This window comes from Xenopus tropicalis, chromosome 9 (assembly GCF_000004195.4).
Source record: "Xenopus tropicalis strain Nigerian chromosome 9, UCB_Xtro_10.0, whole genome shotgun sequence".
Classification (NCBI taxonomy): domain Eukaryota; kingdom Metazoa; phylum Chordata; class Amphibia; order Anura; family Pipidae; genus Xenopus; species Xenopus tropicalis.
The window spans coordinates 90,154,970-90,178,850 of NC_030685.2; the positions used below are offsets into that span (position 1 = coordinate 90,154,970).

At 46.7% G+C, this 23,881-nt stretch overlaps 1 protein-coding gene across 1 annotated transcript in view; it reads right to left on the bottom strand.

Moving 5' to 3' along the window:
* LOC101731378 (protein mono-ADP-ribosyltransferase PARP14) overlaps positions 1 to 23,881 on the bottom strand; it is a 44,783-nt gene that overhangs the window by 13,213 nt on the left and 7,689 nt on the right. The window contains exons 3-12 of the mRNA XM_031893890.1: positions 17,469 to 17,496; positions 16,921 to 16,947; positions 15,156 to 15,365; positions 13,384 to 13,620; positions 9,804 to 11,509; positions 5,481 to 5,671; positions 4,722 to 4,876; positions 4,102 to 4,140; positions 3,463 to 3,568; positions 1,563 to 1,753 (exon numbers count right to left, since the gene is read on the bottom strand). Coding sequence (XP_031749750.1) covers positions 1,563 to 1,753; positions 3,463 to 3,568; positions 4,102 to 4,140; positions 4,722 to 4,876; positions 5,481 to 5,671; positions 9,804 to 11,509; positions 13,384 to 13,620; positions 15,156 to 15,365; positions 16,921 to 16,947; positions 17,469 to 17,496 — 2,890 coding nt within the window. The remainder of the gene's footprint in view (positions 1 to 1,562; positions 1,754 to 3,462; positions 3,569 to 4,101; positions 4,141 to 4,721; positions 4,877 to 5,480; positions 5,672 to 9,803; positions 11,510 to 13,383; positions 13,621 to 15,155; positions 15,366 to 16,920; positions 16,948 to 17,468; positions 17,497 to 23,881) is intronic.

The following is a 23,881-nucleotide window of genomic DNA, read 5'->3' on the forward strand; positions in this document are numbered from 1 at the left end:
TATGTATCTACTGCCTTCCCTTCATCAGCTGTTAATGTAGTACTGGCCATTTCTGCAATGATCTTACGGTTATATCTGTGGTTAATGGAGTGCTCACTGGCCATTTCTGCAATGATCTTACGGTTATATCTGGGGTTAATGGAGTGCTCACTGGCCATTTCTGCAATGATCTTACGGTTATATCTGGGGTTAATGGAGTGCTCACTGGCCATTTCGCAAATGATCTTACGAGATCTATATTGGCGGGTTAACACACGGAGACCGGCGGCAAAGTAGGCTCAACAGCCAGGAACTGCACGCCATAGTCTCCACTCACAAATGACTCAGCTTAACACAAGAGCTTATATCTCGGGATTAAATTGGATGCAGGCACAACAAGCCGTTATACATGCAACTATACACACAGTGAACGATAATGATAAATACCATAAGAGTAGAATAGCGCGATACGAACCTAGATGCAGCGCAACTTCTGCATAGATATACTCAAACGTGTTAATCTGGGTTAATGTCGCTCACTGGCCACTTTTCTGTCAGTAAAACTGAGCCAAGGTGCGCACAGTGTGTGCAGAACATGCTAGGCACAAATAACATTTCCACACACGGAAGAGGTACACATTGTCATTCGCCGTTCCATAGTAACAACTTAATATAAACTAACCAATTCCAACACAAAAAGTGGGAGGGTTTCTATAGCACAAAAAAGCTAACTTATTGGCGGAATTGCGTGCGAACCCGAGTAAGGGACACAACCCGCAAGGGCACTAACAGACCGAAGAGCTCTCGCACGAGGGCATCAAGCGTCAAACGATTTGTGCATCGCCATCCGCCTCTGATAGGCATGGACGGACACAAGGCACACTCCACAGAGAATCACAGGACGAGTGAATCATTATTTACCAATACCGACTCCAGCTGACGCCGAATACATGGTGTCAATGAGTAGCACATAGCGAGAGAGCTACTCCTGAGTCCAGACGTGACAATGTCATAGGCATGGAAGCGCGCGCATAATCTTGAGATATCTGAGCGAACAAACTCGCCGGGAGTGCGGCCCTCTTCCGATAAATATTCTTTATTATTTTTATGGGATACGCAAGGCGGAACAGGCGAGATAAAAAACGAGTCGAAGCATCATACGGCCAGCACCTGGAAATAATACATACTGCCAGGGGCAACCCCACAGTCAACGAAATATTCTAAGTCCCATAATTTTTGGAAACCCAAATCATTGTTATATTAAAACACATCACCATTCTCATTATAAAAGCCTTTTTCATATTAAAAATCCCGCATCTGACGGGTCAGTCACTAATGATTGCCTGTAGGCATAGAGGCGGGGCCAGCACTATTTACTTTCCACTTTCCATTCACACCATACTTTGCCCCCCCCCTCCCTCCTACCCCATTTGACAAATAGTGTAGCCAGCATGCCTATGCGTATGGGCAATGCAGGCCCCCCATTCTGGCGCATACACAAGATTTTGGGGTGATACAAACTTTCCTTAATAACAGTGCCCACAAGAATGGCGCCAGACATCCCTACGGGGGGTAGAACTTACCTGGGGCAGGTGCAGGGGGCGCGCAGATTTTGGCAGGAGATAAACCCACATTATTGTGTTTTCTGGTAAATTCCCTTGAAAAGCATGTAGAGTAAGGACGAGACGTGAACCAAAAAATCGATGCAAGATATAAGTACTCATAGTCTATGGTTTCCTTATCAGCTGCCGCGATAAATCGATAGCTGCCAAATCTAAAAATAATATCTCGAAAAGCGTTGGCAGCTATGTATACGCATACAATTATCGATGTCACACGACATACAAAGCAAAGACTTACCACACGACGATGATTAAAATTGACATTTTACAAAACGGGAAGGTGAGCAGGAACGGCCTGACACTCTATGGAGAATGGCAGTGGATGGATCTACTTGGGTTTGATAAAGCATGTGTACTGCACCAGGAAAGATTATAATTATATAGAATAACTTAGATCTTATACGTAGTGATGATATGATGAATGAAGCTGTATCGGAGTTGTCCAGAGACGGGTATATACTAGCTCTCGTAATTAGGTATGTGTGTGTATGTATATATAAATAGAGTACGGAGGGCAACTATATATTAGGTCTTATAGGTATGTGTATAAGCTTGAAAAGTAACTTAGTATATATGTGTGCGGAGAATATAAATACGTCTGATATAGGTATGAATGTAAGGGGCTTAGCGTATAATATATGTGAGGATATAATAGTACATTAGCGTAAAAATTAAAGGGAAAAAAAAAATATAGTGAATCCAAAAGTGAAAAAGTCAGCTATATAGTTGAGAGAACAGCGCACTGAGGTAATCTCACTACGACTACTGAAGATATAGCTACTCCCGCGCTGACTGAGAGAGTAGCGCCCGAGTGTATTGTGACGGGCAGATATATCAGTACGTAAATAGGCGCACGCGCGTTGACCAGCCTCACATAGCCTCATAGTGTGTAAAGCGAGCCGATGATAGAACGTCATAGTTATCATGTGCGCTGTATATGAGCAAGGTATATAAATATATGCGTGACCCAGGGAATATATAGGTTCGTCCGTACTACTAATTGCAAACGCGGTAGCGCACGCAAATCACCTACTACTACTACTATATATGTGTAGGCAATACTTAAGGGTCCCTGTACTAATGTGTATGTCGTGATGTCGACACGCGCCTTACATAATATGATGGAGGAAGAGATCAGGTCTGGTATAGTGTATGAGGTGCCAAACCTTGCGTTATATAATGTGTGAGGAAAATAGTGATAGGTCTCGCTCTAAGTATACATCGTAAAGTGTATATACTATATATGTGGAGAGCGAAAGCGCACCCATAGGTATCACAGTACCCCTATAAAGAGATAGACGATGGCAGCAAAATACTAATATTAGAGCTAGAGAGCAGCGAATATGTGATAGCCTACAGTGCCCCCAACTATCAATAAGGATAGTGTGAGATGAAAAGTATACAATCATATGCGTTGTGAAGCGAAAATAATAATAAAGGTCAGTAGAGGTATGTGTGGTGAACAGATTACCCAAAGAAATCGAGTAAAATCCGTAGAACAGAAATATATAGGAACTGGATATGATGAGTATGAGTACAGTAAGGTGGCAAAAGTGACGTATGAGACCCATCAAAATAATCGAAATACCGTATTTATATGTGAGGGCTACAGAAACGCACCGAAATATATTAAGAGATCTGATATTTAGGTGTGAATAGAATGTCGTGGTGTATAACCGCTAGTACTATGATCGGATGCGAGATGTAAGTAGTAGTAGGAGGACATGCGAGTATAGCATGTGTTAGAACAGAGATGATCATGCTGGTCGCGAGGTCACTGAACTTTTGGACTTGGGACCTGTCAGTTCGAAGTCGAGGCCCAGCGAACCATCGACACGAGGGCCCTCAGCGATTCCCTCACCGTATATCGCCTCGCGGAGCCAGTCCGCTGTCGTGGCCCTCTCGACCATGTCCCTCTGTCCCTCTGTCCCCTCGTGGCTCCGCTCGTAAGGCCCCATCCTCCACAACTGATCACCCATAACGCTGCTGCATACCACACCCTCGTGTCCCTCCAGACCCACTCATAGCACCCTCCCACACAGGTCGCGTCCCTCGTGTATGCCCCTCTCGTCCCGCTCATATCCCCTCCGTGTCCGAGACTTCACCACTTCATAACCCCACTCTGGCCATCTGTCCCTACGTGTAGCTCCTCACTGTCACAAACCACTGTGATCCTCTTCCATCTGTCGCCAATCAGTGATATCCGGCAGGCACTGATGCCCAATCTCTCGCCAGTCGTATAGATATCCCACTCTGTACCCTATCGTGTCACATTACTCCGTCCCTACTATACCCGTCACTGAGCCCCTCTGTCCGCTCTGTCCCCATCTGTCCCCCATTCCCTCATACCGAATGACCCTATACCACTCAGTCAACCTCTGATGAATGTATTTCCAACACCAGTCTAGAACACCCAAAGCAGCCTTGGTGCCCACAAGCCGAATTCTAAAGCTGCAAATCTGATTCCCATCATATGAAGGTAGACGGTATCGAAAGTTACCACACTCATGAAATGGGACTCCGTCGATGTCAGCGCAAGCTAATTGAGAAAGAAAATGAGAGGATAGAGGACGATGCAGGCTTCACTTGGCTTTGAGGAAAGCAAGCCCGCTCACTATCACCGATATTGTTACTCAATAGACATAGCACACTCTAGACAAAGACAAAGAGACCGTCCCCAAACATTGACACAAGCGCACCCACACCCTTAGGCGAAAGCGAAGCGAATTACACCACCGTGCCCCGACCATGCACATGGGCCGGCGAACAGATGAAGATTGATTTTCAGTGGCGAATGGCCACAACATGCCTCAGACGCAACAAACGAACAGCCAGCAAACTCCATAGACGCATGCGTGCCTGAATATAGAACACCATGAGAACACGGAGCCGGAACACTCAAGATAAAAAACGCGTCAAGAAAAAGGCGAAAAAGGAAAAAAAGAACAGGAAACACCGGAACGCAGGTACAGGGCACGCAGGGCTTCGTGAGAAGACGAACGAGGTTCAGTAGGAACAAGCGTGAAGTGATCGGGAAACAAACAGCCAGCAAGCGCATGTAAAATACACGGGCACCGGTGGAGCACAGAAACCCGCTCAAAAACTAGAGGAGAGACACACCAGGAAACACCACCAAAGGGGGAATCCCCAGTGGGTGGCGATGAACAATAACGTGCCGGTTAGTCATGTTAGATGCTGAGAATGCGGAGAAGGTGGGAATGAGGACCGATGAGATCACCTCCTCTTGGGGCAGCCCCACGACCTGCTCGAAGGATCTAATAATGCATTGAAATTTATATAATGTATTGTTCTTGAGACCAGAGCTGCATAAGATGAACTTTGGAAGGAGGGCCCGTTTCAGGCAGAGGATTAGATAACAAACAACGGGAATTGCTAGTCTATCACAACGTTTAGGTTCAAACAAATTGTGAGGCAAATACTCGCACCGTTACCACGATGTGGCGCATCTCATAGTCGAGCCAATCAGGTGCACCCCATTACACGTTGAGAACGCATATTGCGCGTTCCCTAACCATGACCAATCCTCAGATAGATACATACAAATTAGCGTAAGGCTTAGTAGCACCGAGCCAAACACTCACAATCTCAAAGATTTGTTACCTAATTCAGAGAAAGACACACATCAGAGAGCAGGCTTGCTGCAAGCAGACAGGCTGCAAGGCGGGCGGAGGCACAACAGTTGATGCCCATCAAATCGGCCCCCAAGAGTATAATCACACTTCATGCGCAGCCCACCTAGTTAAGGTCCAGTTACCGTGGCTAGGAAGACTCGCCTCCTCTAGCAAAATCGCCCCAGGATGAGGCAGCGCTCCACAGTCATGAAGACAACACCTTGCTAAGCAAGATTGAAGTGCTCACAAGGCCACGTTACAAGTAAGATATGAAACACAGATCATGAAGAACCGCCCACGCCCCTTGCTCACGTCTTCAGAAGTCCTGTAACTATGAGGCGGACACGACGCGCACTTAACATCAAGATTATGACACAGGCACTTTCCATGTATATTGAGAATCAAGAACACGAGAGCCCACACTAGTTCAAACGATGGCTGTCGACACAGGAAACGAAGAACCCCCCAGCATGCAACAGAAATGAACGATAGGCATATAAGGTTGACACATCAAAATGATTCTATGACAACAAATATAGAGAGTGCAAGAAAAGTAACAGCGCTATCACTAAATATAGCAATACATGATTAGAGTCGCGTGTGTTAGTGCGCTATAGTTAGTGCGTGTGTTAGTGCACGCCTTGTGTATGAAAGCAAGGATGTACAGATTAGGACGGATGTGTTAGTTGCGATGTAGTTTATGCAGTGATGTTAAGTGCAGAGTTGATAAATCAAGTGCAGTGTATCAGTGAGCGGAGAGTAGTTAGTGCGTGCTAGTTCTGTAGCGTGTGTATGAGGATGCGCATCTATGACTTAGTGCGATGTGTTAGTCGCGTAACATTGTGTTTGTGCGTGCTGTTATGCGGTGTTAGTGCGTGTGTTATGCGTGTGTGTTAGTGCGTGTGTAGTGCGTGTGTTAGTGCGTGTGTTAGTGCGTGTGTTAGTGCGTGTGTTAGTGCGTGGTGTTAGTGCGTGTGTTTGTGCGTGTGTTAGTGCGTGTGTTAGTGCGTGTGTTAGTGCGTGTGTTTTGTGCGTGTGTTAGTGCGTGTGTTAGTGCGTTGTGTTAGTGCGTGTGTTAGTGCGTGTGTTAGTGCGTGTGTGTTAGTGCGTGTGTTTGTGTTAGTGCGTGTGTTGTTTGTGCGTGTGTTTGTGCGTGTGTTTGTGCGTGTGTTAGTGCGTGTGTTAGTGCGTGTGTTAGTGCGTGTGTTAGTGCGTGTGTTAGTGCGTGTGTGTTAGTGCGTGTGTTTGTGCGTGTGTTAGTGCGTGTGTTTGTTTGTGCGTGTGTTTGTGCGTGTGTTTGTGCGTGTCGCATGTGTTAGTGCGTGTGTTTGTGCGTGTGTTAGTGCGTGTGTTTGTGCGTGTGTTTGTGCGTGTGTGTTAGTGCGTGTGTTAGTGCGTGTGTTAGTGCGTGTGTTTTGTGCGTGTGTTTGTGCGTGTGTTAGTGTGTGTGTTAGTGCGTGGGGCCATGAACGCCCCTCACACACCTCCTGCCCATTGACAAGGTGCAAGTATGGAGGATTGAGTACAGACACAAGGGCATTAGTAGATGCCAATTTGATGGGTGTAATTCTGTGCCCATTTCTGTTTTATAGAAAGTAATGTGTTTTCTGTGCTCTGGTTTTACTGCCCCTTTAAGAACAAAAATATTGCAGTACAACTCCCAGCAGTACAACTCCCAGCAGTGCAACTCCCAGCAGTGCAACTCCCAGCAGTGCAACTCCCAGCAGTGCAACTCCCAGCAGTACAACTCCCAGCAGTGCAACTCCCAGCAGTACAACTCCCAGCAGTGCAACTCCCAGCAGTGCAACTCCCAGCAGTACAACTCCCAGCAGTGCAACTCCCAGCAGTGCAACTCCCAGCAGTACTATTCCCAGCAGTGCAACTCCCAGCAGTACAACTCCCAGCAGTACTATTCCCAGCAGTACAACTCCCAGCAGTACAACTCCCAGCAGTACTATTCCCAGCAGTGCAACTCCCAGCAGTACTATTCCCAGCAGTACTATTCCCAGCAGTACAACTCCCAGCAGTACTATTCCCAGCAGTGCAACTCCCAGCAGTACTATTCCCAGCAGTGCAACTCCCAGCAGTACAACTCCCAGCAGTGCAACTCCCAGCAGTACAACTCCCAGCAGTACTATTCCCAGCAGTGCAAACTCCCCTAAGCAGTACAACTCCCACCAGTGTGACACGAACTCACAACCTCTCCCAGCAGTACAACTCCCAGCAGTACTATTCCCAGCAGTGCAACTCCCAGCAGTACAACTCCCACCAGTGCAACTCCCAGCAGTACAACTCCCAGCAGTGCAACTCCCAGCAGTAACACATCCCAGCAGTACAACTCCCAGCAGTGCAACTCCCAGCAGTACAACTCCCAGCAGTGCAACTCCCAGCAGTGCAACTCCCAGCAGTACTATTCCCAGCAGGTGCAACTCCCAGCAGTACAATCGCCCAGCAGTACTATTCCAGCAGTACTATTCCCAGCAGTACAACTCCCAGCTCTAGTACTATTCCCAGCAGTGCAAACTCCCAGCAGTACTATTCCCAGCAGTACTATTCCCAGCAGTACAACTCCCAGCAGTACTATTCCCAGCAGTACAACTCCCAGCAGTACAACTCCCAGCAGTACAACTCCCAGCAGTGCAACTCCCAGCAGTACAACTCCCAGCAGTACAACTCCCAGCAGTGCAACTCCCAGCAGTACAACTCCCAGCAGTGCAACTCCCAGCAGTACAACTCCCACCAGTACAACTCCCAGCAGTACTATTCCCAGCAGTACAACTCCCAGCAGTGCAACTCCCAGTAGTACAACTCCCACCAGTGCAACTCCCAGCAGTACAACTCCCACCAGTGCAACTCCCAGCAGTGCAACTCCCAGCAGTGCAACTCCCAGCAGTACTATTCCCAGCAGTGCAACTCCCAGCAGTACTAACGCCAGCAGTACTATTCCCAGCCAGTACTATTCCCAGTCAGTACAACTCCAGCAGTACAAACTTCCAGCAGTGCAATCTCCCACAGTACTATTTCCAGCAGTATATTCCCAGTAGTACAACTCCCAGCATACTATTCCAGCAGTGCAACTCAGCAGTACTATTCCCAGACAGTACTATTCCCAAGCAGTACAACTCCCAGCAGTGCAACTCCCAGCCAGTACTATTCCCATGCTCAGTGCATACTCAGCAGTTGCAAACTCCAGCAGTACAACTCCCAGCTTAAGTTACTATTGCCCCAGCAGTGCAACTCCTGCAGTACTATTCCCAGCAGTGCAACTCCCAGCAGACAACTCCCACACCTACTTCCTTACATCGAAGTTCACAACTCCCAGCAGTACAACTCCAGCAGTACAACCCCAGCCAAGTGCAACTCCCAGCCAGTACAACTCCCAGCAGCTACAACTCCCAGCAGTGCAACTCCCAGTAGTACAACTCCCACCGTGCAAACCCCAGCAGTACAACTACCCACCAGTTTACAAACTCCAGCAGGACTATTCCCCAGCAGTACAACTCCCAAGCAGTCAACTCCCAGTAGGACAACTCCCACCAGATGCAACTCCCATTGCATACAACTCCCACCAGTGCCCAACTCCCAGCAGTGCAAACTCGCGCGATGCTAGTGCACACTTCCCTCAACCAAGCAGTGACTATCCCAGCATCAGTGCAAAGCCAACAGCAGCACTACGACTCTCGACGTTACATCCCAGCAGTACTATGTCCCACGGAGTAAGCACTGCTCTTAATCAACGCCCAAGCAGTACAACTCCATCAGGCAAACTCCCAGCAGTTAACTATTCCCAGCCGATACTATCCCAAGTAGTACAACTCCCAGCAGTACCTATTCCCAGTGCAACTCACAGCATACTATTCCAGCAGACTATTCCAGCAGTTACAACTCCCAGCAGTGCAAACTCCCAGCCAGTTACTATTCCACACACAGATGCCAAAGCCTGCGCGCCTGCACAACTCCCAGCAGTTAACAACTCCCAGCAGTACTATTCCCAGCAGTTACTGATTCCAGCAGTACAACTCCAGCAGTACAACTCCCAGCAGTGCAAACTCCCAGCAGTACTATTCCCAGCAGTACTATTCCCAGCAGTACAACTCCCAGCAGTACTATTCCCAGCAGTGCAACTCCAGCAGTACTATTCCAGCAGACTTATTCCAGCAGTACAACTCCCAGCAGTGCAACCTTCCCAGCAGTACTATTCCCAGCAGTGCAACTCCCAGCAGTGCAATTCCAGCAGTACAACTCCCAGCAGTACTAATTCCAGCAGTGCAACTCAGCAATACATTCCCAGCAGTGCAACTCCCAGCAGTACAACTCCCAGCAGTACTATTCCCAGCAGTGCAACTCCCAGCAGTACTATTCCCAGCAGTGCAACTCCCAGCAGTACAACTCCCAGCAGTGCAACTCCCAGCAGTGCAACTCCCAGCAGTACTATTCCCAGCAGTGCAACTCCCAGCAGTACAACTCCCAGCAGTGCAACTCCCAGCAGTACTATTCCCAGCAGTGCAACTCCCAGCAGTACAACTCCCAGCAGTGCAACTCCCAGCAGTGCAACTCCCAGCAGACTCACCGTGGCATCTTGGATATTCCTTTGGATCACAGAGACGGTCAGACCTTCCTTTGTGGTCAGTTTCACGTCTACATTAAGTCCATCCCCCTTGTGATGAATTGGGTTACTCTTATCCACTGTGGTAACTCCATCTTGTATTTGCCCTTGGTACCGTGGGCTGCTGGGTTCCACAGCGCTTGGGCCACCCTCCTGCACGTGTATCACGCAGCCGTACTGGTGCATGGCGGTAGTGCTGTACATGACTGCATTTTCCTTGCACAACTTCTTCACTCCGGGTTTGGAACTGCTCAACGTATCGAAGCAGAGGGAAGCGAGCTCTGTTTGTACGAGGGTCTCGGCCTCTTGGACGCACAGTCTGGGACCCTGCAAGGAAATCGTTTGTCGCTGAAGTTCAATTGTAACCGTGACATTTTTCATTTTTTGGCAAAGTTGTGCTTTTGTTTCTTTCAGATACTTCATGGTGACTTCTGGCCTGAATGTCCTTCCGACCTGAATGTCCTTCTGCAACACAGAGTTCTTCTCCACAAACTCATGGACCTGTCTGTAGGCGCTTTGCATGCTGGGAGCAAGACCCGAGACAATCACACTAGGCTTCCCTATTGGGGCCAAGTCATTAACCACAAGAGTGCACCTCTCACTGTTCAATGTTTTATCCAAATGCACCTTGAGATCTGCCCACTCAGGACTCTGGGCAACCAGCTGATCCATAATGACTTCCTTCCACTGTAACTCACGTCTCATCCGCTCTTCTGCATCTGTCACATCCTTCATGGAGCATCCAATCAGCGTGACTGTGTTATTGTCCATGTGGAACATTGCCTTTATTCCATGGTCACTGAGAAGAAGACAAGACAACTCATCGGTATTGGCCAGCCTCAGGAACTGAAGAACAGCAGAAGGTAAATCAACTGCTTTCTGGTTCAAAGTTCCTTTCATGTCTCGTATTGCACATTTGGCTCCATCTATCTCTTCTCTGAGGCCACAGATCTTTAAGCTCTTTGTCAGTTTGTCGTAGGACATCTTCAGCTGTGGGTATCTTCCCATTACTGTCTTCTCCAGTCCTTCTGCAAGCAGTAGTCTATACAGTGCCTGGGGCACAGGTTCTACCTCCTCCAACGTTTGTCTCTGCCTTTCAACTTGTCTAGTGATATTTTCCACCAGGTCACTGAGAGTCTCCCCAATCCAATCAACATCACCAAGCAGTCCTGCGATGAAGACTTTGTGTTTGGCAAGGTCTGGTTTGACCAAAACCCCCCCATATGTGGAGCTGCTGACTTCTCCTTTGATGGCTTCCCAAACTGGTGGAATCACATCGTACTCTGTATCTTTGAACTTGGAAATAAAAAGGGAGAATTCTGTAGAAACCTGATCCCTCCATGTCCGTACAATCTTTGCCACAGTCCTGAGATGAGATGATATGGAGCTGGGGATGGACAGTTTAATGGTGGGATTGGGGCAGTTTGGATCTGGCCATGTGATCTCACAGTTCTTATCTGCCATCTTCTTGTCTATGTCGCCTTTTATCTGTGGGTCTCCCAGTATGAATTCCAGCACATACGGACTGACTGGCACCTCCAGGGGTTCAGGTAATGTTACACAAGGTCCCTTCTCCCCATATAGAGTTATCCCCAGGGACTCATAGTAAGGATACACGGATATCGGCCTCTTCCCAAACACATGCTGCTTCCCCAACACCGTTTGTACAACTGAAAAATAAAACAGTGACAAAGCTGATACCAAATACACTCCAACATTTTGAGCAATTTATGCTCCTGGATACACGGAGTCAGCCTACTGCAAATGCTGTGCCTAATATACCAACTGGTATAAGCAAATTATTCCAATTTAAAAAAATGGGGGCAGAACAGCCCTATTGGGTTTATTTAATGGTTAAATGATTCCCTTTTCTCTGTAATAATAAAACAGTACCTGTACTTGATCCCAACTAAGATATAATTACCCCTTATTGGGGCAGAACAGCCCTATTGGGTTTATTTAATGGTTAAATGATTCCCTTTTCTCTGTAATAATAAAACAGTACCTGTACTTGATCCCAACTAAGATATAATTACCCCTTATTGGGGCAGAACAGCCCTATTGGGTTTATTTCATGGTTAAATGATTCCCTTTTCTCTGTAATAATAAAACAGTACCTGTACTTGATCCCAACTAAGATATTAATTACCCCTTATTGGGGGCAGAACAGCCCTATTGGGTTTATTTCATGGTTAAATGATTCCCTTTTCTCTGTAATATAAAACAGTACCTGTACTTGATCCCAACTAAGATATAATTACCCCTTATTGGGGCAGAACAGCCCTATTGGGTTTATTTCATGGTTAAATGATCCCTTTTCTCTGTAATAATAAAACAGTACCTGTACTTGATCCCAACTAAGATATAATTACCCCTTATTGGGGCAGAACAGCCCTATTGGGTTTATTTCATGTTAAATGATTCCCTTTTCTCTGTAATAATAAAACAGTACTGTACTTGATCCCAACTAAGATATAATTACCCCTTATTGGGGCAAAACAGCCCTATTGGGTTTATTTCAGTGGTTAAATGATCCTTTCTCTGTAATAATAAAACAGTACCTGTAGCTTGATCCCAACTAAGATATAATTACCCTTATTGGGGCAGAACAGCCCTATTGGGTTTATTTCATGGTTAAATGATTCCTTTTCTCTGTAATAATAAAACAGTACCTGTACTTGATCCCAACTAAGATATAATTACCCCTTATTGGGGCAGAACAGCCCTATTGGGTTTATTTCCATGGTTAAATGATTCCCTTTCTCTGTAATAATAAAACAGTACCTGTACTTGATCCAACTAAGATATAATTACCCCCTTATTGGGGGCAGACAGCCCTATTGGGTTTATTTCATGGTTAAATGATTCCCTTTCCTCTGTAATAAAAAACAGTACCTGTACTTGATCCCAACTAAGATATAATTACCCCTTATTGGGGCAGAACAGCCCTATTGGGTTTTATTTCATGGTTAAATGATTCCCTTTTCTCTGTAATAATAAACAGTACCTGTACTTGATCCCAACTAAGATATAATTACCCCTTATTGGGGGCAGAACAGCCCTATTGGGTTTATTTCATGGTTAAATGATTCCCTTGTTCTCTGTAATAATAAAACAGTACCTGTACTTGATCCCAACTAAGATATAATTACCCCTTATTGGGGGCAGAACAGCCCTATTGGGTTTATTTAATGGTTAAATGATTCCCTTTTCTCTGTAATAATAAAACAGTACCTGTACTTGATCCCAACTAAGATATAATTACCCCTTATTGGGGGCAGAACAGCCCTATTGGGTTTATTTAATGGTTAAATGATTCCCTTTTCTCTGTAATAATAAAACAGTACCTGTACTTGATCCCAACTAAGATATAATTACCCCTTATTGGGAGCAGAACAGCCCTATTGGGTTTATTTAATGGTTAAATGATTCCCTTTTCTCTGTAATAATAAAACAGTACCTGTACTTGATCCCAACTAAGATATAATTACCCCTTATTGGGGCAGAACAGCCCTATTGGGTTTAACATCTCACATCTCATTACCTCCTTCTTCAGAAAAAGTCAGCAGTGCCGCCTCCTCTTCGGGTAATAGCTCCGCCTTCTGCGCCCTCCCCCCTCCATTCTGGGGGCTCTCAAAGTAAATCACCAGGTCAGTCTCACGTGTACTGGGGGGCAGATTCTCCACCCGAACGGCCTTAGTCTCCTCCATTGGCTGCGCTGTGAGTCCCATCTGATTGGCCCTCGGGCTGCTGCAGAACTGGGCAGTAAAGTTCAGTGGATCTGTAGAGCAGAGAGCGAATGGGATGAAAGGGCCCCAATGGGTGTGGCCGCACAGGACAATGTAGATCTGTTAGTGGTATAAAGTCTGTTATTGAAATTATTGGGACCCAGGGTTTTCTGGATAAGGGATCTTTCCGTATTTTGTATCTCCTTATCTGGTAAAAATCATTTAAACCCAATGGGATTATTTTGCCCCCAATATGGGTTCAACACGTAAAGCGCCTGGTCCCCCCGAGACTCAAATGGTTTCAAATGGATCAAATAAATCCTATTAAATCTTTTACAATTAGAGCTTTTTCCAAAACTGATCATTTTAAAGGGGCAGTTCAGGCATCCCTGTTACTTTTTGTAACTTTCTTTTCTATCCAGCCCCTCCCCTATTCATATCCCAGCCTCTCATCCAAACCACCCCCTGGTTGCTTAGGTAATTTGGACCCTAGCAACCAGATAGCTGCTGAAACGCCAAACTGGAGAGCTCTTGAACTGAAAGTAAAATAACTAAAAAAGGCATAGTCTATTGCCCTACTGCCCCACACTTGCCCCACTACCCCACACTTGCCTCAGGCCACATGTTATGTAGAGACTTCACTGTATCTCATTGTACCGGGCAGTTTTTAGCTTTCTTCTCTCAGGAAGGACACTTGTATCTCCTGTTGGGGTCTGGGGCAGATCACAGCAAGCAGAGGGGCAGATCACAGCAAGCAGAGGGGCAGATCACAGCAAGCAGAGGGGCAGGTCACAGCAAGCAGAGGGGCAGGTCACAGCAAGCAGAGGGGCAGATCACAGCAAGCAGAGGGGCAGATCACAGCAAGCAGAGGGGCAGGTCACAGCAAGCAGAGGGGCAGATCACAGCAAGCAGAGGGGCAGATCACAGCAAGCAGAGGGGCAGATCACAGCAAGCAGAGGGGCAGGTCACAGCAAGCAGAGGGGCAGATCACAGCAAGCAGAGGGGCAGATCAGGGAGGGCAGAGAGAGAATAGAATGGGGATAGGAATCCTGCCAGTTTTCTACCCAATGGGGCAATCAGCAGGATCCACCTCTGCCTGTTCCACTTCCATTTGCCCCTGCCAGTGGGTATCTAATTGGCCCCAGTGGTGGTTGGGGCAGTTACACTTGGGGCGGCAGACAAGAGTGATAGTAACTAAGGGCAGTTGGTTCCGTATCACAGAGTAGAGACAGGAATTGGGTCTGTGAGTTCCAGTTCTGGTGCCCAAGCAGGGTCGGACTGGGGGGTGCAGGGCCCACCGGGGCTCCCGCCCCAGGGGCCCTGCAGGTGCCCCAGCCGCGTCCCCTAACCTCCCCGAAGGGCCCCCGCCTGACGTCCTCCCCGAGCGCGTATAAATTGAACGCGTCGGGGAGGAACAGTCAGTAGCGGGGAGCGCCGGCAAAGGTCGGACTGGGCCGCTGGGGCCCACTAGGGCCGGGGCCCACCGGGATTTTTCCCGGTGTCCCGGCGGCCCAGTCCGACCCTGTGCCCAAGTCAGACGTGGGCGAGACCCTCAGTGTAACTGGGCACACAGGGTGCCGGTACCCACCAATGTTACGTGTGAAAGTGACCGCGGCTGCACCAATCTCAGGAATCATCTCGATATAGAAATCTCGCCTCTCGCACGCGGCGCTCACGTTCTCCACCAATAGGCTGAGCATCTCCCGCGTGTAACTGCCCCAGACATTCTGAATCAGGGCCCTCGGGGGCCGGGGGGCACGGGGTACAGAGCTCCCTCTAGTAGAAGGTCCAGGCAGCTCTGCAGGGAAAGAAGGATCTGGGACATTAACCCCTTATTTACCCCAAACGAACATTAATAATTGCCATAAAGCACAGAGGCCTATGTACAGGGGAAGCAGAGACCACGGCAACAAAGGGGCCCCAAGCCTGTTGTACCAAGAGAGGGGGAATGACTGATACATTGGGGTGGGGGGGGGGGAAGGGATCTCACCATCAGCATAGGAAGGGTGTTCTTACTGTAAGGGCAGTCAGGTTATGGGATTCCCTACCACAGAGAGGGGAATGAGTGATACATTGGGGGTGGGGAGGGAAGGGATCTCACCATCAGCATAGGAAGGGGTTCCTTACTGTAAGGGCAGTCAGGTTATGGGATTCCCTACCCAGAGAGGGGGAATGAGTGATACCATTGGGGGTGGGAGGAAAGGGGATCTCACCATCAGCATAGGAAGGGGTTCCTTACTGTAAGGGCAGTCAGGTTATGGGGTTCCCTACCCAGAGAGGGGAATGAGTGATACATTGGGGTGGGGAGGAAAGGGGTTCTCACCATCAGCATAGGAAGGGGTTCCTTACTGTAAGGGCAGTCAGGTTATGGGATTTCCTACCCGAGAGGGGGAATGAGTGATACATTGGGGGGGAAAGGGGGATCTCACCTCAGCATAGGGAAGGGGTTCCTTACTGTAAGGGGCAGTCAGGTTATGGGGTTTCCTACCCAGAGAGGGGGAAATGAGTGATACATTGGGGGGGTGGGGAGGAAAGGGGATCTCACCATCAGTATATGGAAGGGGTTCCTTACTGTAAGGGCAGTCAGGTTATGGGGTTCCCTACCAAGAGAGGGGGATATGAGTGATACATTGGGGGTGGGGAGGAAGGAAGAATCTCACCATCAGCATAAAGGAAGGGGTTCCTTACTGTAAGGGCAGTCAGGTTTATGGGATTCCTACCCAGAGAGGGGGAAGAGTGATACATTGGGGGTGGGGAGGAAAAGGAGATCTCACCATCAGCATAGAAGGGGTTCCTTACTGTAAGGGCAGTCAGGTTATGGGGTTCCTAACCCAGAGAGGGGGAATGAGTGATACATTGGGGGTGGGGAGGAAGGGGATCTCCACCATCAGCATAGGAAGGGGTCCTTACTGTAAGGGCAGTCAGGTTATGGGGTTCCCTACCAAGAGGGGGAATGAGTGATACATTGGGGGTGGGGAGGGAAGGGGATCTCACCATCAGCATAGGAAGGGGTTTCCTTACTGTAAGGGCAGTCAGGTTATGGGATTCCCTACCAAGAAGAGGGGAATGAGTGATTTATTGGGGTGGGGAGGAAAGGGGATCTCACCATCAGCATAGGAAGGGGTTCCTTACTGTAAGGGCAGTCAGGTTTATGGGTTCCCTACCAAGAGAGGGGGAATGAGTGTACATTGGGGGTGGAGGAAAGGGGATCTCACCATCAGCATAGGAAGGGGTTCCTTACTGTAAGGGCAGTCCAGGTTATGGGGTTCCCTACCAAGAGAGGGGGAGATGATGATACATTGGGGGTGAGGGGAAAGGGGATCTCACCATCAGCATAGGAAGGGGTTCCTTACTGTAAGGCGTCAGGTTTATGGGTTTCCCTACCAGAGAGGGGGAATGAGTGATACATTGGGGTGGGGAGGAAAGGGGATCTCACCATCAGCATAAGGAAGGGGTTCCCTTACTGTAAGGCAGTCAGGTTATGGGTTCCTACCCAGAGAGGGGAATGAGTGATACATTGGGGGTGGGAGGAAAGGGGTATCTCACCATCAGCATAGGAAGGGGTTCCTTACTGTAAGGGCAGTCAGGTTATGGGATTCCCTTAACCCAGAGAGGGGGAATGAGTGATACATTGGGGGTGGGGAGGAAGGGGATCTCACAGCATCAGCATAGGAAGGGGCTCCTTACTGTAAAGGGCAATGTCAGGTTTATGGGAGTGAGTGACACATTATGGTTTAATCCCATTTGCTGGACCCCTTTCATTCATTATTATGTAACTAAATGCAGAAACACAGTTGTGACCAATAGGAAGAGAGCAATAATAACAGAAAAGAACCAATCACAGTCGCTGGTCTCAGTTAATGAGGATTAATAAGAGGAAATAAAGAGGATTACCTGGATCAGGAAACCCTGGGCACTGGCCGGCCAGCCTAATAGATACATGGGAATGTTAGGGTTAATATAGAGTCGGATGTAGCGATCAAATGTATTAATGTACAGCCACTTGACAGGGGGGGTAATATCAGTATTCTATCCTATCTATGGAATAGAGCAGACAGACAGAACAGACAGACAGAAGATATGATAAGAGTAGATAGACGACAGACAGAAACAGACAGAACAGACAGATACGATAGATAGACAGACAGACAGACAGACAGACAGACCAGACAACAGACATACAGACAGACAGACAGACAGACAGATAGATAGATAGATAGATAAGATAGACGAGACAGACAGACAGAGCAGATAGACAGACAGACAGACAGACAAGATAGAAGACAAGAACAGACGACAGATAGATACGAGCAGGCAGGATCGGAATAGGGACAGACAGACAGACAGATGGACGCAGACAGACAGAACAGACAGTACAGACAGACAGATAGATAGATAGACCAGTGAAGACAGACAGATAGACGACAGAACAGACAGACTAGATAAGAACAAGAACCGACCAGACAGACAACGACAGAACAGACAGTAGATAGACAGACAGACAGATATGACAGGACAGACAGACAGATGGACGAGACGAGGACAGATGGAGCAGACAGGACAGAGGATCAGACAGCCAATAAGATAGGATAGATATGATAGATAGATAGAGTAGGATTCCGAAGTAGACAGACAAGACAGACAGACAGACCAGAGCGGACAGACAGGACATGTATGGACAGACAGAATAGAATAGATAGATAGATAGAGTAGATAGATAGATCGATAGACAGACAGAACAGACATGACAGACAGATAAGATAGACAGATGGGACAGACAGACAGACAGAACAGATAGACAGACAGACAGACCAGACAGACAGACAGACAGATAGGATTAGGATAAGTAGAGACAGACAGACAGACAGACAGACAGTACAGACAGACAGATAGATAGATAGATAGATAGAAACAGACGACCAGACAGACAGACAGACGGACGGACAGACTAGATGGACAGAACAGACAGACAGACAGACAGGAACGGATCAGACACAAGATAGGATAATAGATAGATAGATCAGACAGACAGGAGACAGATGGACATGACAGATAGATTAAGATAGATAGACAGACTAAAGACAGACAGACAGACAGACAGACAGACAGATAGATAGATAGAACAGACGGACTAGACAGAGCAGACAGACAGACAGACAGATAGACAGACAGACAGACAGATAGACAGACAGACAGACGATGGATCAGACAGACAGATGAAAGACAGACAGATGGACAGACAGACAGCCAAAATAGATAGATAGTAGATAGAATAGATAGATAGACTAGACAGACAGACAGATGGAGCAAGACAGATTGGAACAGACAGACAGACAGATTGATAGAATAGATAGATAAGATAGAATAGATATGATAGAGAACATGCAGAATAGCAGATAGATAGATTTAGACAAGACAGACAGATGGACAGACAGACAGGACAGACAGACAGATTAAGATAAGATAGATAGATAGATAGACAGACAGACAGACAGACAGACAGACAGACGGACAGACAGATGGACAGACAGAACAGACAGCAGACAGACAAGAGATAGATAGATAGACAGACAGACAGACAGACAGATGGAACAGACAGATAGATAGATGATAGATAGATAGATAGGATGCGATAGATAGATCGATAGAGGCAGAACAGACAGACAGACAGACAGAGCAGACAGACAGACAGACAGACAGAATAGATAGATAGATTAGACAGAATGGACAGACAGACAGATAGACACGACAGACAGACAAGACAGACAGAATAGATAGATACGGATAGATAGTATAGATAGATTAGATAGACAGACAGACAGACAGACAAGACAGACAGACAGAACAGAACAGACAGATAGATAGACAGACAGAATAAGATAGATAGATTAGTATAGAATAGACAGACAGACAGAACAGAGCAGACCAGACAGATAGATAGATAGAATAGTATAGATAACAGACAGACAGACAGACAGACAGACAGACAGAATAGATAGATAGATAAGATAGATAGACAGACGAGACAGACGACAGACAGACGGACAGACAGAATGGACAGAAACAGACAAGACAGACCAGAACAGACAGACAGACATAGATAGATAGATTAGACAAGACAGACAGACAGACAGATGGACAGACAGATAGATAGATAGATAAGATAGATCGAGTAGATAGATCGATAGACAGACAGACAGAGCAGACAGACAGACAGATAGATAGATAGTAGACAGATGGACAGACAAGACAGACAGACCAGCACCGACAGATAGACAGACAGACGACAGACAGACAGACAGAACAGACAGACAGACAGACGATAGATGATAGATACAGATGGACAGACACGACAGAATAGACAGACCAGACCAGAACAGACAGACAGATAGATAGATAGATAGATAGATAGATAAGATAGACCAGAAGACAGAACAGGACAGACAGACCAGGACAAGACAGATAGATAACAGACAAGATAGATAGATAGATAGATAGAAGACAGAACAGACAGAACAGACACAGATAGATAGATAGATAAGATAGACAGACGACAGACAGACAGACACAGACAGAACAGCATAGATAGATAGTATTAGATAGATAGAACAGAAACAGACAGACAAGACCAGACAGATTGGACAGACAGACAGCAGACAGACAGACAAAGACAGACAGATAGATAGATAGACAGACAGACCAGACAAGACAGATTGGAACAGACAGATAGATAGATAGATAGTAGAGTCGATAGATAGATCGATAGACAGACAGAACAGACAGACAGACAGAAGATAGATAGGATAAGATAGACCAGATGGACCAGACAGACAGACAGACATGACCCAGACAGATAGACAGACAGACAGAAACAGACAGACCAGACAGATAGATAGATAGACAAGACGATGGGAGCAGACAGACAGATCACAGATAGATAGACAGACAGACAGACAGGAAGACAGCAGACAGATAGATAGATCAGCAAAGATGGACAGACAGACAGCAGAGCAGACATAAGATGGACAGACAGACGGACAGACAGACAGACAGATAGAATAGATAGGTAGATAAGATATGATGATAGATCGCTATGATAGATAGACAGACAAGACAGATGGACAGACAGGATGGACAAGAAGATGGACTAGACAGACAGGAGACAGATAAGATAGATAGATAGAACAGGACAGATGGAGCGACAGACAGAATGGATAGATAGATAAGATAGATAGATAGAGCAGACAGAACCAGAATTGGACAGAGCAGATTGGACAGATATGATAGATAGATAGATAGATATGCATAGATTAGATAGATAGATGACAGACAGACAGATGGGGACAGACAAGATGGACCAGATAGATAAGTATAGATATAGATAGATAGATAGATAATAGATAGATAGATAGTATAGATAGATAGATAGATAACAGTTGGATGGAAACATAAGATTTGGGACCCCTCAACTGATTTTTGTAAGTTTGTCGCAATGACAAGAAATGAAAAGTCTCAAGTAACAGTTATCAATTTAATGGTAGGTGTAAAGTGGCAGATAGCACATCAAAAGGAAAAATGGAAAAAAGAACATTGGAAATAAAAGAATAGCAAACTGATTTGCATTTCAATTGAGTGAAAATAGTTTTTAGAAACCCTCTAAAACAAAAAAAGACTTAATCTTAGTGGAAAAAGCCCTTGTTTGCAAGCACAAGAGGCCAAAGTTTCTTGTAATTGATGAGGCAAGTTTGCGGCCCATTTTAAAGGGGGAATGTTTGTACCACCTCCTCTTTGCAGAATTCATCTCTAAGATCCGCTAAGGTTTCTGTCTCTGTGCAACTCTGAGCTTGAGCTCGCCCTCCCATAAAGTTTTTCTATCTGGAATTAAGGGTCCGGAGACTGACTAGGCCCAGCTCCAGACCTTAATGTGCTTCTTCGTTTGAGGCACTCCTTTGTTGCCTTTGCCTGTATGTTTGGTCATTGTCGTGCTGGAACACCCATCCACGACCCATTTTCATTTTCTCTGGCAGAAGGAAGGAAGTTGTCGTTCAGGATTTCACGATACGTGGCTCGTCCATTTCCGAGTTAATTGCGAAATAAGTTGTCTGTGTCTCCTTAGCAGAAAACACCCACCCAAAGCAAAATGTTTCCAACCGCCAATGCTTGACGTGGGGACGGTGTTTTTGGGGGTCCATAGGCAGCATTTTTCTTCGCTCCAAACACAGCGAGTTGAGTTAATGCCGCAAAGAGCCTCTATTTTGTCTCATCAGACGGCACAGCACCTCTCACCAGTCACTCCACAGAATCATTCAGGGTTCAAATTGGCAAACCTTACAAGGCCTGGCACATGTGCCTTCTTGAGCATAAGGGGGACCTTGCGGAGCCCTGCAGGATTTTAATACGCATTGCGGTGTAATGTGTTTTCCAATGGGTTTTCTTGTGACTGTGGTCCCTGCTAAATTTGAGGTACAGTAACTAACTCCTCCCGTGTAGTTCTTAGGGTGCTTTTTTCACAACTTTCTCAGAATCATTGACAACCCCACGAGGTGAGTATCTGCGTGGACAGCCAAGAGGGAGGTCGATTGATGTCATTTTGTGCTCCTTGCCATTTTCCAACAATCGCACCAAACAGTTGTCACCTTCTCTCCCAGCTTCTTGCTAATGGTTTTTGTAGCCCATTCCCAGCTTTGTGCAGGTCTACAATTTTGTCTCTGACATCCCTTGGGCAGCTCTCTTGGTCTTTCCCCTGTTGGAGAGTTTGGAGTCTGCTTGATTGATTTGATTCTGTGGACAGGTGTTCTTTTATACAGGGTGTACCTAGTTAAGGACAGTGCCTTAATGAGGTGACTAATTGAGTAGAAGTGTCTTAACCCCACTCTGTGGGAGCCAAACTCTTTAATGGTTGGTAGGGGGTTCAAAAAAACTTATTTCACTCAATGAAATGCAATCAGTTGCTATCTTTTATTTAAAGTTATTTTTTCGATTTTCCTTTTGAATGTGGCGCTATCTGCCACTGTTTCACCTACCATTGAAATGATAGCTGTTCTGAGACTTTTCAATTTCTTTGTCCATTGGACAAACTTTACAAAATCAGTGAAGGGGGTCAAATAAATTATTTCCTCCACTGTAGATAGATAGATAGTATGATAGATCAGACAGACAGATGGAACAGACCAGATGGACAGATAGAATAGATAAGATAGATAGAATAATGATAGATAGACAGACAGACAGACAGACAGACAGAAGCTGTCACGGTCCGGCAGCGCCTAACCAGAACTGATGCCAAGTTCTTGGTCTCGGCTCGGCTTCACCATAGTGTGACGCCTTTTGCTTCGGGAGGAGCCCTCAGCTACTCAGTGCCACCGTGGACTAACGAGGGGAGCGAGGCAGAGTTCTGGCAAGCAATGGGGCACCGCTGACTGTAGTAAGAGTCAGTTAGGGCCGAAGATTCACGGTACAAATAGGGTTAAACAAGGTCGTCGTCAGGCAGCTAGGTCGGGGCGGGGCAGCAATCAGGGTAGTCAGACAGGCCAAGGGTCAAACCGGGCTAATCAATACAGCAGGAATGAGATGAAATCGGTAGTCGAAGTACAAGCCGGGTCAGATATGGATAATCAGAATAGTTCAGGAGCAGGCCGGGTCAGATATGGGATAATGCAGGATAGTCAAGAAAACAGGCCGGGTCAGATATGGATTAATAGGATAGTCAGGAGGCAGGCCGGGGTCAGAATATGATAATGCAGGATAGTCAGGAACAGGCCGGGTCAGAATATGATAATCAGGATAAGTCAGGAGGAGCAAGCCGGGTCAGATATGGATAATCAGGATAAAGTCAGGAACAAGGCCGGGTATCAGATATGGATAATCAGGTAGTCAGGAACAGGCACGGTCAGATATGGACTAATCAGATAGTCAGGAGCAAGCCGGGTCAATATGGATAGATCGGATAGTCAGGGAGAGCGCGCGCGCCGGAGAGTGGATAATAGGATAGTCAGGAACAGGCCGGGTCCAGAATATGGATCAGATCAGGCGATAGTCAGGAGCAATAGCGGGTCAGATATGGATAAATCAGGATAGTCAGGAACAGGCCGGTCCATGAATAAATGGATAATCAGAATATGTCAGGAGCAGGCCGGGTCAGATATGGATAATCAGGATAGTCAGGAGCAAGCCGGGTCCAGATATGGATATCAGGGATAGTCAGGAACAGGCCGGGTCACGTTGGATAATCAGGAATAGTCAGAGGCAAGCCGGGTGCAAGATAAGTGGATAATCGAATAGTCAGTGAAGCAGGCCGGGGTCAAGATATGGATA